The 18,001-nt window shown below is 42.6% G+C and overlaps 1 protein-coding gene across 3 annotated transcripts in view; it reads left to right on the top strand.

The window, feature by feature from the left end:
• The first annotated feature begins 2,707 nt into the window (after nucleotides 1-2,707).
• The window catches only part of inpp5a (inositol polyphosphate-5-phosphatase A), a 180,261-nt gene continuing 164,967 nt past the window's right edge, over nucleotides 2,708-18,001 (top strand). For 2 of the 3 annotated variants that reach the window (XR_520513.1, XM_008290645.1), the window contains exon 1: nucleotides 2,708-3,239. Coding sequence is in view for 2 of the 3 variants with exons in the window: in XM_008290645.1 (XP_008288867.1) it covers nucleotides 3,162-3,239 (78 nt within the window). In the remaining variant the exon portion in view is untranslated. The remainder of the gene's footprint in view (nucleotides 3,240-18,001) is intronic. The other variant, XM_008290646.1, reaches the window with a different exon arrangement.

Here is an 18,001-nt window from a genome sequence, read left to right on the forward strand (position 1 = left end):
GTTGTTTTCAAGGCTAAGACCTATGAACAATTATAAAAGTCGCTCCATTGTGTCTCAAATTCCCATAGCATTTGGTTGCAATTTGAAACAAACTACATTCATACTTGTTAAAATTGTTCACTTCATGTCATTCAACACAAAGGTTTTGTTTTCATCTTGCAGGGAACCTTTATATAACTGAGAATTGCCATATATATACTGACAGGGAGTGTTCTGTTGAAGTTCTGCGACCAAATACAATCATGGTTTGTTTCAAGTGCATACATATAAAATACATATATAAGAACATAATGACGTGTTGTAAAGACTTATTGGTATGTGTTTGTTTTGCCTTCTTGTCCCCAAGTGGTCAGAAATATCTAAATACCGGATTTTCAATGTTTGTCTTCTACTTTTATGACTTTCTGTCCAATGCACAGCTCAGTTTAAACCATGGTCCACTTGGTAAATTTGTGTACGTCTCGCAAAACAGCCTACTTGACTAGTACTATAGGATTTAATGTACTCTAGCATGCAAATCACAGACGGAGCAGGGAGACACAGTTTCCTAGCTACGTTAACGGTGGTATTGCCAGACACTAGATGTTTTCTACTTCAGTAGACATTACTGCCCTTTTCCTACACATACATCTATTAACAGGGGCTTATATAGAACATGGTTTACAGCTTGAAAAGAACAAAACTACCATTATGTCACACAATACACAGGTAATGAGCGTAATATGTACCAAACTTGGGCTCTCTGCCTCAAACTTGTATGAACGAATTTAAGAAGTTACCATTTCAAGCCAAGAATGAGAAATGATGTTATTTTGTAGGTTTACAGTTTGATTTTGGCACCTGTATGCCAGCAAGAGGATGAAGTGGATGAAGTGGTTTTCGGAAGGGGGACTTTAAAGAGTACGGAGCTAATATGACCTGTTTCAGGTTGCATGAAAGGCTGCACGAGTTAAAGATTTTTCTAAAAACTGTGAATCATCCAAATGCTGTTTAGTGGAAATAAAAATATAGAGCCAGAAATTAGCATACTCTATGTCCCCATTAAAATTATTTGTTATTGTTAGATGGTGAATTTGTGATTGTTTGGGTCAAAGTCTTTATTGAAAAGAACAGTGCGATTGATTCATTTAATGCTAATAAAATTTACAATCTGTTTCAAATCAACTTGACTGGTATTGTTAGCTGGCACAGCTTCAAGTCGTGCAGCTGATCTCAGTGCCATGGATGAAGCAAGTGTGCCTCCAGTGACAGCACATGTGTCTATTTTGTTTTTGCTAACACTCCAGGCAACATATGAATATAGTGATGAAATGTAAAAAAAATCCAACCCCACAGTGTTAGGTAAGGTCTAGGTCTCTCCCCCACAGCTTGCCCAGTTCTCTTCGGAGTGCAGATTCCTTCACGGTAAACTTTACGTAAGCAGAAATGACTCTGCCCGTAACACGTTAATTGCACCTGGTGTACACTTTGTGACTAGACGACAAGCCCGAGCAGGTCGCAGTAGTAGTGAGGCAAGCTTCATCTCCTCCCACCCATCTCTACCAAAAGGAATCCATCATTGATTCGACTGTGGTGACACTGATATGTAGCCAGTGGACTTACTTATTTAGGCTGCGATTTCAAATGCATGTGCTCTGCAGCGTTTGTTTCTGCTTGAAATATGAACATGACATGAGCGACGGCCATCAGTCCTATTCATGGACAAACATACAACCACTCAGTATGGAACTGTACTGCTGCCACAAAGAAATAAGAAAAGAGGATTTGGATTGTGCATAACCATGCTTAGTGTTTTTGTGTGTCAAAAAAAACAGACAACAAGCAAGAGGACATAAACGCGAGTGAATTAAAAGAACCGGTCGACCACAGATCAGACCTTCACAGCTCCATAATCAGAAATACCTGAGAGAGAAGACATGAGAGGACAAAGCACAAACTACTAAATTAGTAGCATGCAACAGCAAATGTAACGGCATAGAGGGCATGACAAGGACTGATGTGTTCAGGTAGTCACATAAACCTGATAAAGAAGAAGAAGATCTACAATAGCAGAAGAGTAAAAGAGAAAAGCAAATGAAGTCTGGCAACCAACAAGACTACAGCAGCTTTAGGAACTAAAAGCAAGGGAGAGCATGTGGGCTTTTGGTTGGGATTTGAAATTACTAATAGTGGGAAAGGATTTAATGTGGAATGGGTATAGCGACCGAAAAAGCCCTGTCACCTTTGGGTTTGAGGTGTAAATGGGGGATCGAGAACCGCAACTGTGAGGATGATGTAAGAGGCCTCAGTGAAGAAAATGGGAGTTTGTGGAAGTAAACCATTAGGGGCTTTATCATCAAATAGGAACATTTTGAACCTAACTCTGTATTTGACTGTCAGGCTGTTGGAGCCTGGCAGCGCATCCTGAACTAACTGTTGTTGGGCAATGTTGGGACTGTGTCAGTCTGCCTAATGTGCCTTACATTAAAGTGGAAGTGGCACAAACAAAAGCCAGTTATTCGATTCGAAAAGAAATTCAATTTGCAGTCATGGTTACGAGGACAAAGTGGGAAAGACAAACAAGAAGTCAGCGCGGGGATAGCCCTGCGCTGTCCGATAATGGACGCGGCGGTGCGGGCTTGCAGAGCCGCGGTGTTTACGCTGCTCTGGCCCTTTAAGGCAGCGCCGTGTTTCCATTGGCGCGGTGACGTCAGAGCGGCGGAGGCTCCAGCCTATCCTCTGAACGGTGAAGGCAATGGTCCTGGCACAGCGTCCTGCTTTAGGAGGGAGACTTTTACACCGCACGAAAGCTAGGCGAACACTCGTCGCTGAAATGAACCAGAGCCCTCCGGCACTCGCCGTGGATTAAAAAAAAAAAAAAAAACGGAAACTTTTAACGATGGCTCTGAACGTGAAAAAGTAGCCCGAGAAGCTAACCGCCGCCACCAACGGACCTTCTACTGCAAAGCAACTCCTGGTAGATGCACGGCCACTGCTGAAAAAATATGCTCCAGCCAAGCCGCCTCAACCCCGGCTTCAAATTCCCCGTGTTTTAACCAGTTTCGTGAGACATTCGCTGGCCGTTTTTTTTTTGTCAAACATTTTATTCTTTTAGTTTCTTTTAACGCTTTTACCTTTAAAGTCCGCTGTACAAGTCCCCGACCCACCTGCGAGAGAGAATTATGGCAGGGAAGCTGACAGCAGCGCAAGGCACAGGGATACTGCTGGTGACAGCCAACGTTGGATCCCTGTTCGAGGATGTGAGTTTGTCCACTGATGAACACTGTCTGTCTCCACACACACCACTGTTTGTGTTTTCTCTCACACAGTCCACACCGTCTTCATGCTATGCTACATACCGTCTCAGCTGGTCACGACTCGTGTGTGTGTGTGTCAGGTCGTCTGTACTGTAAACACATGGGCCTGTGAGAACCAGAAGACACATGCTGTCTCTGTGCTCCACCAATGCACTGACCCACTTTTTTCTTTATGCTCTCCTGCCTGTTCTGTATGAATGACAACGATCACATGCGTGTAACCTGTAGCCCGTCTCTGCTGTAGTGTTGCCATGACTAGAATGGTCAAGATCCAACCCTGAGGTAATCAGAGCAGCTCCACTCACATGTTAGGCTGCTGTGGGTCCGTCTGTGTGCATCACAGCAGGTACAAGCCAAACTTATGCATGTTGCAGGAGATTTCTTTGATTTCTAGGAAGCATGTTGCAGATGTTGCTCTCTTGCCTTCTGCTAAATAACTAAAGGAGCATTTTGTTTACGTCTGCATCACTGGAGCTGCCTCCTGCACACATTCCCCTGTAGGTTTGCTTGCACCATAAAGTGAACCAGCTTACGTCTCACACCTTGTTCATTCATGTCAGCTCTGTTCTGCTGCATCTCAATGAACTAACGGTAACAGAGTAGACACTGTACTGATTGGGGATTCCAGCATCACCAGCATCCCATCACAAGCAATGTCAGATATTGCCACATGCTGGCTGCAATAAGGAAATCAAAAGCATGCTCTGTGTAAAATTGGGTGTGTCAAGCCTCTTAAGGAGTGTTCCTATCTACGATTGTTATCACATATTCTCGTCGTACCTGTGCCAGCGCAAGGCTGCAGCTGAGCACCCAGTGGTGCCAAATGGTATATGGTGCAAAGTGTAATTGTTACAATTAGGTGCTTCAACTTCAAACGCTTTGTGTCACTTTCAGTGTTGTGTCAATAGAGAGTCCCCCCACTTCCTCCTCTCACCCGTGTGAAGTGCTGATCCCAAACATGAGGGAAGAGCCGTCTCTCTCACTCGAGTAAGCCTATAAATAGCCTGCCTCTCACAAGCACCACGCTTTGGGTGTCTTGTGGATTTTTTTTTTCTCCCTCCACCAGACTTCTAACAGACTGAGCCAACATTCGCATTCAAGAATGTTTCCTGCCATGGGTGTGTGTGCTGGTCATGTATAAGGCAGTGTGTTGTCGGCACCCCTTGTGATGAAGCTGTAGGTTGAATGAAGTCTTTGTGGACTGTTTTTAATGCTGTTTCCACTATTAGGCCTGTTGTATATTGTGTGTCGGGCAGCGCAGTCTGACCCTGATCCCCTTTTATTGCATGTAAAATGCGTCAGGCCTTCCAAAGTTTGATGTAGTTTCCCCATTATCCTCTCATAGAGTTTTATATTGAGATGGAAAATATTCTTCGTTAAACTTTTGCTTTGCTACTTAGAGTTAATGGCTGCCGGCTCTCGTGTTTACAACCATCACAAACGTAAACCCACTTAACAGCTTCATCTTACAGTTGTGGTGTATTTGAACAAGGCGTGCCACTCTGCAAGTATTGATTAAAGTCTTTAATGTAAAATGTACACAGATCGTTTTCTTTCCTATTATGAATGAAATGGAATACACTGAATGTAAATGGACAGTGGGATAAACAAAACAAGACTGGACAGATATAGAGAACTGGTCAATAGGATCAGCTGAAGTTGCCAGTGTTGTTTTTCTGCTTATTGAAAGCTTCAAGTCCATTTGGTTTAGATAGAATGATGGGATTTGTCAGTGTAACATGTTTGTACTTTGTGAAACTGCTCATCTTGCCAAAGTTGTTATAAATCTAGTTTTTGCTGTGTTATGGGTGCTTTGGATATAAAGCAGGGCTGTGTGCATATTGAAAGCAGAAATGGCACACTCACCGTTTTACCAATGAAAAACTGAATTCATGAAAATAAAACATATTCTTTCACCATTTAATAAATTATGCTGCTGCTGTCTTGAGGCTTGTTCAGGATTTCCGCATGACGCAGACTTCAAAAGCGGACACTGCACACACACACACAGCTCTATTCCTACCACAATAGGTACATTTCAGCTGCTCGCATTGTCCCTCATATCGAACACAGACAAACATACAGGGATCTTGTGAATATTCCTGAAAGGCCGACGTCGGCTTTGCGCTTTCCATGGGATATAACAGCTGGGTGCAGATTGGCCTGTATCACCGTGTCAATGTGATTATTCGTGAAGTGTGCCGAGCGCAGCGGGTGCACACAGCACAGGATTTCTGGAGAATTTAAAACTTCCCTCTGTGTTTGGACACTGTCGGTGGAAAGCACGTATAAATCAAAGCACCTCCAAAGTCTGGCAGCAACTGCTTCAATAGCAACTCCTAATAATTAATTATATGAGCAAAGGTGTGGATGATGGAGAATCTCCTCGTACTTAAACAAACATTTGCTTTAAGCACCATTTGTTTTCCTGGTGCATGTGCAGTGCTTGCTGTGCATACAATCTGCACAGAAACAGTTTTTTAGGCTGCACACGGATATCCGCAGAGAAGTCTGTGTGTAACCTCACAGCCTTGGATGGATGACGAAATAATGTCCCACGGACACTTGCAGACACATGGTCTGCATGAATTTGCTCCTAGATGGCTAAAAATAGCACATTTTTGATATTGTTATGTACTCAGTCAGCTTGTCGATTGTCTAGTATTAACCCTTTTCTATTTCTGCCAGTCATTGTTTTGTCACATTACCATTTCCATTATTGATTTATCAGATAAGTATTTTTCAGAATTTTTGATTAATGTTTTTGTTCATACAATGACAAAAGTGTCTCCTTTCTGCAAGTTAATGTGTTCAGATGTCTAAACCACAGCCAAGTTCAGAGTACTATCCTGAATGAGGTGTATTGTGTTGAACTAGCTGGTAATAAGTCCAGAGACATGCAGCCTGGACTGGACGTGCAGGATGGTAAGGTGAGTTGTATTTCTACAGGAGGTATAGTCTGCTAAATGTTAAGCTGGACTTAGCTACTTGACACCACCTGCGGTGTGTCACCTATTGCACACAAGTTAACTTACAGTTCACGGGGGCGCCCTATAGCTCACCTGGTAGAGCGGGCGACCCATGAACAGGGGCTGTAGTTCCCTGATGCAGCGGTCGTGAGTTCGACTCCCGCTCACGACAGTTTGCTGCAGGTCTCTCCCCATTCTTCTCCCCCCTTTCCTGTCTCACTCTCTCACTGTCCTAACAAATAAAGGCAAACCCCCTCCCCCCGAAAAAACGTACAGTTTACAAGAGATTTGGATGGCTTAATGTTCGTAGTAGGTCTGTTATGTAGTATCTTTCAAATATGCTTCTGACGCATGCTGCTGACACTGTCGAGGGGCCAGGTGACCGGTGGCATCTTCTGGGTTATCAAGTGAGTGCCTGCTTTCCTGCTGTTTCACTGATTGGCACTTCTGAAAGGTTGAGTGGTGAATCCTGGCAACCTGGGTCCACTCCTCTCTCTTTACCCAGAACCACTGTCCACCCTCTTCAGTGGCTCTGGAGAGGTCTTTGACTGCTTGTCGCTAGGCACTCTCATCTCAAAGAAAAGCATCAAATCCTTGTATTTGGGAAACGAGAAAAAGCAAATCTCTGGCATTATTGTTAAAGGGAACAGAATTCTTAATACCAGTTTTTGTGCCTCCTGTTGTACCTAAAAAACAAGTATTGTCCTGAGATGCTGTCATACTGTTAAATATCCAAGTTTGCCTTTTTTTTTTTTTAAAGCCTGCAACAGTGTACGCTAGGATCTCCTCCTCATACTCTTGCTTGTTCATGTGGACAACAAGCTCGAATCAATCGTGCCTTAATGTAAAACAGCTGTTCTGCTGGTCAGCCTCAGTGTGACATTAAGCCCATTTGAATTTTCTCAGACTCTCGTTATCGGTTATTGTTTGAACTAAAGCAAAAGACAATCATCCTCAGGCTCAAACCATTTTCCATTGTTGGCCTTCTGAACTGTCGTCTGGGAATCTAATTATGAGAGCAAACACTGGCTTGTCCTGACCATCAAGATTTAACCTTTATTTGCCTTTTGTTCAGTCTCACATGGTCATTTTTGTGTTTCTAAGGTAAAGCACCTCCTTCGTGGTCTGTTTGCCTGCTTACCTTCACTGTGAGTTAACCCATGACGGCAAACACACCAATGTTGTGTTTTTAAGGCTAACCTGGTTAAAATAGAGCAGCGAGAAACCACTCAGTACCTGTCGGATGTCAGTGTTGTTGACAGGGTTTCACATTGGAATCACCACACACAGCATGACACTGAAATGAATTTTTCTTCCTGTTCTTTCTGCTTCAGATGTATTCATTTCCCCTCAGTCCCGTCCTGGTCCCATTCCTGTTGGTCCTCACTCTGAGGCAAAAGATTTTTCATGCAAAGCTGTTGCTAGACGGTGCAGCATCGAGGCTTCTATCCCTGTACCTGCTCGCTTCCTTTGTAGCAAATTTCCTTCATGTATCTCAACCAAATGATGAGACACGTTGACCTTGAGCATATTAATTTGCTCCTGGATGATGATGTTGAAGCTGTCACATAAATTATACAGGCACTCTCGTCCCCAGGCTTGGTTTTATAAACCGTTGCCATCCTGAAGACACAGTGGTAAGGCACTGCAGGAGTCCCATGGGTCCTGCTGGATTCCTGATCCGGAGTCACCCTGTGGTACATAATTAAGCATAGATGAGGCCGATTAATGACACTGTCATGTCTGCTAATGGCCTCTACAATGAAAACAGACTATAGGAGAGTTAGTGTTATACTGAATATATAAATGTAAGAATATATATCGTTCTTAGTTTTCTTATCCAGATGGAACAAGTGCTCAAGGACTGTTGCGCGAACCTGAAGAACAGACTGAAGTTCATGATGGAGTCTGAGTTGACCTCCAGTTGGATTGTCATGTTTAGAGAGGTCTGGTATGTTTTTCTTTCAGTATTGGTTTGTTTGAACAGGTGGACATCATGCTGACAGGACTTGGGTGTCACCAAATAACTGCACGATGGCGCCTGAGGTGCAAATTTAGTTTTAAAAGAAGACGGAGGTACAGTACACGAAGCATGAAGGTAATCTACCGTACCAACGTACCGGTTACAGGATGTAACTTCACAACAAAAAGTGTGGATGTTTGAATTTATGCTTGAAAAACGTAACTTCATAAAATACTCAAGTGCTGCCGCCTTGCCGTATATTTGTCTTACGTGGCATGAATGTCTGAGTAAATAAGCCAAAGCAAATACGTCTGTCTCGCTTTGCTAAAGTTGAGAGGACTGGAATCCAGTTGATTTAACATCTTCCACCAACCTAAGAAAGAATTTCAACCAAATTTTTCAGTCATCTGTTTCGTGCGCATCTCACAGCGACATGCTTCTGTTTTAATTGTAGCGTATTGTTACACTTCAAGTCCACTGTCCTGCATTTCAACTACACTGACTGTGTATTGAGCTCTGACCGCTTCCAAAACACCTGACCTTCACCTCAAAAATGTTCCCGATGACCTCGCGTGCGGACGCAGCCTGAGACACCAGAGCTACTGCTAACGTTCTGCTCGGCTAACTCTTCCGTGTTGACATAGTGTTGGTTTGTTTGCATTTGTGCTACTTAAAACCAAGAAACAGTAACAAACTAAACTCCTCCTCTGCGGTTCAGAAAAAGCACGCTGTAGGTGTGATTTCGGTGTCCTTATCCATTACTTGATCTCTTGCTGGTAACTGAATCTGGCTCTCTGACAGTAATTGAGAGATCATATCATGACTTCTGGAGAGTTTCCAGTGGAAAGCTCGGTTGGATTGAGCCAAATGATTAAAGTCTGACAAACAGATGCCAACTCTTCAGCTCGATTTTCTTGCTGCGGATGTAAGGCTGATGTTGTTGCTGTGCCTTTGAATGTTATGTGGGTAGACTCCTCTCTGTTCATATTACCCTAATGACGGTCCGCGCATTCTCCTCAAGTGCTCTCATTGCTCTGGCCACTGGCTGTGGTTTTCATTTGATTACAACCACTCGGTTTTTGATTACATACACATCTCTTGTTTGCCAAGCCAAGATGACCATATGGTGATGCAATAAATTGCTATGAATAGCCCCCCTGGTGGGTTTGGTCTTCCAACTTATTTTTCATCATGTCTCTCTGCTTCTGTCTCTACCTCTGCTGTCCACTGGCAGCTCATTAGCTCAGGCTATCGCAGCCCGGACCCCACTGTGTTGGCATATTTACAGCTGTGAAAATGGAACAGAGGAGGAAAAAAATACCTGCCTCACTGTGTCTTTAAACATAGAAGCTGTGCACACATAGCTGGCAGTATTTTCAAAGACTCTAAGTGTTTGGGTGGTTGGGAAGAATCTGAGTGGTCTTTGTCATTGCCTGACGCAAACTCTGCATCTCATTAGTGGGAAGGGGCAGTGTGGTTTTCCTTCTGAACATGTGAAGATATTACTGCAGCCAGCATGAACCCTAGAAAATAAATCTGGCTTTAGTCACATGGTGGATAGTAGTGAATTCCCTCGCTGAATAATGTAATTGAGCATTCATAGTGTGTATTTTTAGTGTTGGCACTAGTAGTGCAAATGTGTGATTCCAGACATAACAGAGTGTTAATACGAGGTTGAAACGGGGGAAGCTAACAATTCATTCTTAATATCATGTCTTTATTTTGTGTCCAGCTCCTTTTTTTTTCTTTTCTTTTCATTTTTTTCTATTTGAGGCTTTATACAGAAGAACTCAACAGCAGAGGCTGTGACTAAATACTTCATCTGACAGCTTGATTTTGCGTTTCTTCTTCAGCCAAAGTCTGTTCCAGTGTGTTGCTTCAGGAGTGGAAAAGTTTATGAAAGAAAGATCAGATGATGCTATTTTGGTGTTCTCCCTGCTCTGCCCTCCTCCATCCTGTCATAACACGGAATTAGAATTTCAAAAGGGAAAGATGTTGGAAAGGGCTGGAAGTTGCCACCAGCAGAAAACTCTGAATTTTTAGTAGAACATATTCCTCACTATATGTAGCATTCTACAGTAGGAAATACATATCTAACAACGATGAGTAATATATGTTTGAAAGGATCTGATGGTGTTTGACAGTTTGAAATGCACTACGGCAATGTCTTCATTCACAAAAAAGAAGAAAAAAAATCTGTATTTCATTTGGTTGTCGGCAACTATTCCCTCAATCTGTAACATTTAGAACACTGCAAAAATAGGAGATGGTAGGAAGGTGATAAATGGTACAAAAATTCAGTGGTATTACAGAATTATTAGCAGCATGTGTGTTAGATTGACAAGCTTTCATTTAAAAACAACACCTCTGTGGAAATAAGAATAAGAAGGATCACATGACTGTGACGACAATGTCTCAGTCTGCTGTTATCACCACACAATAAAAAGTCTACTGTGTGCTTTGCATGTTGCATGCTTTTCCAAGTGTATGTATTTATAACCTCATTTGGAGGTGGAATGATGTTGTTGCAGCAGACTGAGATGGTGTTCAAGTCTTTAAGAGAAGTCCTGTAGCTGAAGGCTGCCTGAAAAAGAGTCAAGCCTCCCACAGCCACTCTGGCCTGCCACTAGAGGTGAAAGTTGAGGCCCTCTGGGATATTTTTGTCTTTATTTTCACAGCAGTAAACCCCATTGTCTGCATCACACAGCCTTCTTGGTCTTTCTTCACACAGCCGGTCGCTACCATGATGGAATGTTTACTGCTCTCTGACTTGTTACAACCGATCACTGTTCCAGCTCAACATCAGCCAACAGGTTGGCTGTAACATAAAGAGACTTGATGTTACCACTGATATTGGCTTGTTTTTAAAAAGTTCTTATTACCAGTATTTGTCTGACTTAATTTCCAGACACCACAAAATTTCGACTAAATCATTCCACAGAGTAGTGGTTGTGGGAATTCTGGACTTACTGCTGATCTTCTCAGAGTCATAATTGTGGGAAACTAGATTATTAACTGTGTTGGCCTCTGCAGTTGTAATCAACATTCCTGTGTCAGAGGACAAACTGATCGACAAAAGGATTTTGCCCACAGTTTTAATACAGGAGTCAATGCCTGCAGTATATACTGTGTTAAGAAAAAACACCTTAGTAAATATAGCATGGGTGTAACTTACCAACTGCACGATGCAGCCTGTGACCAATGCCCCCACTATCATGTGATCTGATGTTGTACTTGCAGTTTGCCATTAGCAACTTTTCAGGTGGAAGATCTCATTCATAAAGTGAGACAGTAGGACTTATGGAGAGCTCTGTTTTCCGGCTGAACCACAAGGCCGTAGCCGTAATATTCCACAGTAACAGCTCTGTCTCAACTTGTGCCTTGCATTTTTCATACAGCGCTGGGATAGCAACTTGTGGAAAATAGATGTGCAATGATATTACACACCACTCGCTAAGCGACTGGATCATGTTTTGAAAACCCATTTTGGTACCCGTGATGATTGGTATCATGTCTGTCGCAAGATAAAAAGGCATCGCTTCAGTGATTCTCTGTTTGTAACCTTTCTCACATAGCGTAACACTGGCATGGCAAGATATCTGTCAGTGTTTTGTTTTTGGTTTTGCTTTGGATGGCATTCAGATCTGACTTTGCACCATTAACACAGAGCTTTGTGGTGCTGATTTTAATCAGCCGTGTTGCCTAGTGTATTGGTAGCAGTTGCAAAACGTTGCCAACAGACGGCCTGCTTTTGGTCAATGTCATCCTTTCTGTTGCTGAAATACTTCCATGCGACTGACATTGCATTTCTTTCTGCAACCATATCTTCCTTTTCTGTGTTTTTCTCCTGTTCCTAACTCGCTTTGTTGTGCACATGTGGATGTTAACACATTTTAAGTGAAGTAAAAACCCCAAACCACTAAATCACAGTAAGTTATGCTCTATCAGACAGACTTCTGTTGTAGGTTAGTCATGGAAAAAGTTGTAGCATGATGTGCATGATGTTTGGGTTAGTTTATCTTGCTTCACATTACTCTTTGTATGACATGACATAGATGCTGAAACAATACGTCATGCATTCGGTACAACTAGCTGAAAGTAATGTAGCGTGTGGGGCTGTTGGCTTCCATTGTAATATACTGACAAACGTTTTTACTCTTTTTTTTTTTTCCACCACATTTATATCAATCTCTTCACCGAACGGTCCAATACAATGCATCAAAAGCAAATCACAATTATGCAGTGGCCTAGCTTGGTAGGAGTTATTGGCACTTTGCATCATCAACTGTACATGTGCCTTCTTTGTTCTCTTCAGTCAGGTTGCTCTCTGACTTGACACAAATCGCTTGAGCTCTGACATGTTGCTGTTCCTCAGCTGTTGATTTGCTTGCTTGCATTTCCAAAACAGAACAGAAGTGAGGTCATACTGCAGATGCTCCATGTGATTCATCCCAAATCCGTATCCAAATTAGGAAGTTAGAGTTCCCGGCTTAAGAACTACCTTATGTTTTGTGTTAAAATTAGAGCAGATGCTCACCCAAGTCCTCAGTTTATCTCCTAAACCAGGAGTTTCAGCCCTGGCAATGGATTACTGGAGGTAGATCACTGTACCCCTGTACCTACTGTTTGTATGCATTGCCTTTGCTTTTCAAGCTGTTTTTCTGAGCTGTATCTCCCAGGTGCTGAGTCAGGTCACTGCGCCCCAGAACGCAGCAGAAGAGACCGCTCAGGTCCAAACTGCAGAGGTGTGTAGATGATCATATTGCTGATGTGGAGAATGGTCTGTCCCCACCCGGCTGGCCTCAGCTGTTGTTCTCACCAGGCAAAACAAGCAGTCGCTCCCTGAACCAGACAGGAGAGTTTATAGTTGGGGTCCCTGAGGGGAAATGATGTATCGCCGGCATGTATGTGAATCCAGATATCAACTCTCAGCAATATATAACATAAGACAGGGACTTTACAGTGGCTCCACACTGCCAACTTTCTCCAGAGTTCGTTGACCCTGCTCAGGAGGATTTGATAGTGTTTGTGTGAGCAGAGCAGGACAATGAACAGCCAGGCCCCATTGGACCCAGATAAGGAACTGGGATAAGGGTGGGAGTGTCGACGCGGAGCAAGGGAAGTTTGGGTTCACTCCAAGAACCATAATTATCCAGGATGGGAAAGCCAGCGAGGGGACAACCCACCGCCCATCCCGCCGATGAGGCCAAGGACTCATTCATAAGATTCCCTGAAGACGTGACAGTTCAGGTCCCATGAAACTCCACATACAGGAGCACAAACGGAAAGTTGCATTTTTTTTGGTCAGTTTTATCCGAGGCATTTGTTTTGGTCACCTTGGATCTTTCCTCACAGTGCAAGAGCAGGACTGTTACACCAACCACAGCAATAAACGAGGCTTGTTAATCTCAGTCGCCAAAGATGGGAGACTTTTAAGAGCAGTAAATTGTTTATTAAGTCTGTGATTTAATTTACTGCTTTCTGCCACTCGCTGTTTCCATCAAAGCGTACTGTGGTGTAAGTCTTAGTTTTTACAGACCTTGATGACCGCACAAAGTGTCAAACGTTTCCGAGCCAGGTGTTTCAGCACTGGAGTAAATGAGAATTAGCTTTTTTTTCCCCCCCTCATGTATGAGCCAAAACTGTAACCGGTTTATGACATTTACATGCATCAGCACAAAATCTGGTCGTCTGAGTAACCTTGTTAGAACAAAATGCTGCTGAACTTATACGTACTCCTATCCACATGTTGAATTTTACTTTTTGTCATTTTGAAGCAAAAATGTACTGATTCCTGCTTTGCAAATGCGAGGACTTGATGCTTTTTCATCAGAACATTTCAGGGTTTTCGACTGTCAGTTGCAACAGAAGAAGAGATTTTAAGATGTGTTAACTTTAGCTGTTGTCTGACTTTTTATAGTCAGAACAGTGAATCGATTAATCAAGAAACAATCTACAGATTAGTCAAGTCATGAAAAGAATCAGTATTTGCAGCCCAACCTGATATTCAAAGGGGAGTTGCCTGAGGGAGGTCTCAATGTGTCTGAACCCAGCAGGATTTCTAAACCATCTCCATGTCTGGACCTGCCTGACTGTGAAGTTCTTGTGGTGAAGGATGTGTGTTTAGTTAATGTCAGTTTTCTTCCTTTATATCAGTACAGCCTTTTGCCTCTTGTGTCACATTTAGCTAATTGCATTAAGAATAAAAGAGATGGTTAAAAAGCTTGTTAAAGGTTTTATGTGCAGTTCTAATGATGCCCATCTGTTACCGTGACATGCTTTCTGATCTGAGCACTTTAGTTTACACTGCTATCTTGCAGTGTCAGATTCTGTCTTCTGCATCTAACCTTCAAGGCGTGGTTCACCCAAGTTTAAAAAAAAGTTCTTGCCCGTAGTGATAGCTAGTGATAGAGACAGCTTTATCTTTATCTGTTGAGATAATCATTTCCAAGGAACCTACTGCTGCTCCAGTACAAGGGAGATGAGCGGAATTTTTCTGACGTACCTTGAAGTTTCTCAGGTAACTCTGTATTCACCAGGGATAAATGATTGTGAATTGAATATACTGACTGCCAAACTTTTGTAAATGCTTTTTTTCTTTTTTAAAGAAATATAAATGAGTAAAGATGGTCTCAGAACACCGATGCTATCATGTATAAAGCCTGAAAACATCAAGCATTAGGAAAGGAAGGGTAAAGGAAGTATCTGCCACCTGTCAGACAAAAGTTTGACAAAAGGGAATTTCAAACCCATCCATCCATTATCTATATACCGCTTAATCCTCACGAGGGTCGTGGGGGGCTGGAGTCTATCCCAGCTGACTCAGGGTGAAGGCAGGGGACACCCTGGACAGGTCACCAGTCTATCACAGGGCCACACTTAGAGACAGACAACCAAGCACACTCACATTCACACCTATGAACAATTTAGAATCACCAATTAACCTCAACATGTTTTTGGACTGTGTGGGAGGAAGCTGGAGAACCCGGAGAGAACCCACGCTGCACGGGGAGAACATGCAAACTCCACGCCGGGACACGAACCGGCCACAGTGCTACCAACTGTGTCACCCTGCAGCCCTGCAAACCCCCAAACCCACTGGCACGTTTCCTTTTAAATAACTTCCCAAATGAAACCAATTATTAGAGCCAGAAACTTAAAACAGAATTCTCGTAGCTTAATCGTAGCAACTGGACTTGCTTGAGTTCCTTGAAGACGTTTCACCTCTCATCCAAGAGTTAGTTGACTAGTTAGGAGTTATACTTATATTCTTTAGGAGCCATTAACACTTGAGTTTCAGTTTCAACTGGGGGTTTGTTTGTTGCTCCTCCCCCTCGTTAACCATGACCTGGATGACTGAGAATCTTCACAGACACGTTAAAACAGAAAGAACTGTTGGATTTTTATTCCTTGAACCCATCATATGTGATGTATGATTCAGTTGGAAAAAATAACCATATTGGGATATTTCATCAAAGTTATTTAATTCTACATGTCTCACTTAAGAATTCTTGAAAAATTAAGTGTTTGTACCAGATCCTTTATAAAAGATAAAGTTCTACGCTCCTTTTAGACAACTAAGGAGGCATGACAGGGACTGTTTGGTTGAACTGCAGCTGAAGTGTATTTACACAGAGCAGATGGGAAAAGACATGGAAACAAGAGCGCGAGTTCAATAAAATAAATGCAGTATTGGCTTAAAAAACGTACGCAGAGGAGCAAGTTGTCAGCAGGTTGTTCAAAGATACATTCGACACGGTGAACCATCTTTTTAGGGTTGATGTGCACTTTACTGAGCCCACAGTGAGTCAAAATGTGAGCAAAAGGGTTAAGTTGGTGTCTTTGACAGTTAGCATCTCCTTGTCTTGCATGTCATGTTGTTAATACATGACATATGATGCTATTTAGCTTCAGATATGTAATATAAAATGTTTAACACCTCTTTCCAAACTGGTCTTGGTAGGTCGTCAGATAAAGGTGTTGACCACGGAGGATTCTGTCCATGCATAATGAGAGTGTGACGTTTTTCCTCTGTTTGTGCATTGATGCGGTCGGAAAGTTCACAGCTTCTTGCCTACTTCTCACTTCACGATTAAGCTCTCAGCTTCCGGGTGACCATGTGGGTTTATGTTGCATCTTGAATGTTTTATGGTCAGTATAAACAAACCCATGATTTGATTTACATTTCTGTTCGACGGGTGGAGAATGTCGAACAGTTTGCAGAAAGAGGTTTGTGTTTTTTACTGGCATGCCGTGAACCTGTTGGTATTTATACCTAGAATTGTGTGCACAGTTTATGTTCAGCCTTTTCGTTTGCGTCAGCAGTGTGTATCAAAGGAATTTGGCTCACTTTCATCTTGTAAATCCAAAGTGTGTGTTTTACAGAGCTTGCTTAGCAACAGCAGGCCTTCTCTCCACTTATGTTTTATCTATGATCCATATCCACTTCACTCACATACGAGTTCTACACTCACTTACCGTGTTTGTTATAGTCACACGCTCACACCAAGACGAGCTCATGCTTTTCTCTGTCCTGCTGTGTTTTCTCCAAGCAGTTACGTCTGCTGGGGGAGACACACAAACTGAATGATTACAGAAGAGCTCATACCTCTTTTATCACCACAGAAGCCAACCCTCTGAAAGAAAAGAGCTGTGGCTCACAGCCGGCTTGTGCTGTGGCGAAAAGCAGGACCTGAAGCTGGCTTGTCCTCCCCGCTCTGCTCCACATAACACCAAGCGGCTCTTATCACCAGCAGCTGCAGGCTTAGATTTTAAAAAAGGGATGCATAAAATTGTATGCTGGTCACAGACATCACATGTCTCCAGAGTTTGAATGGGACTGGAAGGGACAGCTCTGCAGACGTTGATATCATAGACTCAGTAGGACTTTTAATTCTTAGTCTGTGCTAAATTCATACTAATGGAAGTTGTTTGTGCTTTTTCAATTTCATTCAACATTTTGGAAATATGCTTCCTTGTTTCTGTAATCTGAATATTGAGCTACACTTAGCGTAGCATCAAGGCTAGAAACTGAAGGAAACAACTAGCTCAGGTCTTTTGCATTTATAAAAATATCTATCTTGGGGCGCCGCTATAGCTCATCTGGTTGAGCTGGCGTCCCATGTGCAGGGCTACAGTCCCAATGTGGAGGTCATGAGTTCAAATCATGACCCTTTCCCACATGTCCTCCCCCCATTCTTCTCCCCTACTTTCCTGTCTCTCTGACTACACTATCCAATAAAGGCACAAAGGCCAAAAAAATAACTTAAAAAAAAAAAAAAAAATCTATCTTGTTTACACTAGAATTAGTTATGTGTGATAAACGCAGCCCTCCTATTGAGTTGAATGAGTGATGTCAGTGATGTCGACAAGTCAGTGGGGATGCTAGTGAAGGAATGCGGGGTCATCGAGCAACAAAGTTGACCCTCAGCTTTTGCCACCGCACAATACAATGTCATCTGGTAAAGTGTTAATGCTGTATTTCTGCTGTTTATTTGTGATGTTTATAGAAAAATCACATGTAATAACTTCCCAGAGTTGTGAAGTTGCTCTAAGTAGTACAAGCCGCTGTGCAGAATTAGCATTTTGCATCTGTTTTGACACAAACTCGACTCTTTGGAATGTAATTACATGCCCCAACAGGCAGCCTGCGCCTTTTGTCATTTATACTTTGGCTCTTGAGTGCAGCTGTTAGACCATGTTTTTTTCTTTTTAACCTTTGCACAAAGCCTCCTGATTCGGCCGTTATCAACTCATTACCGACCTGTTATCAG

This window comes from Stegastes partitus, unplaced genomic scaffold, assembly GCF_000690725.1.
Source record: "Stegastes partitus isolate 25-593 unplaced genomic scaffold, Stegastes_partitus-1.0.2 Scaffold688, whole genome shotgun sequence".
NCBI lineage: Eukaryota > Metazoa > Chordata > Actinopteri > Pomacentridae > Stegastes > Stegastes partitus.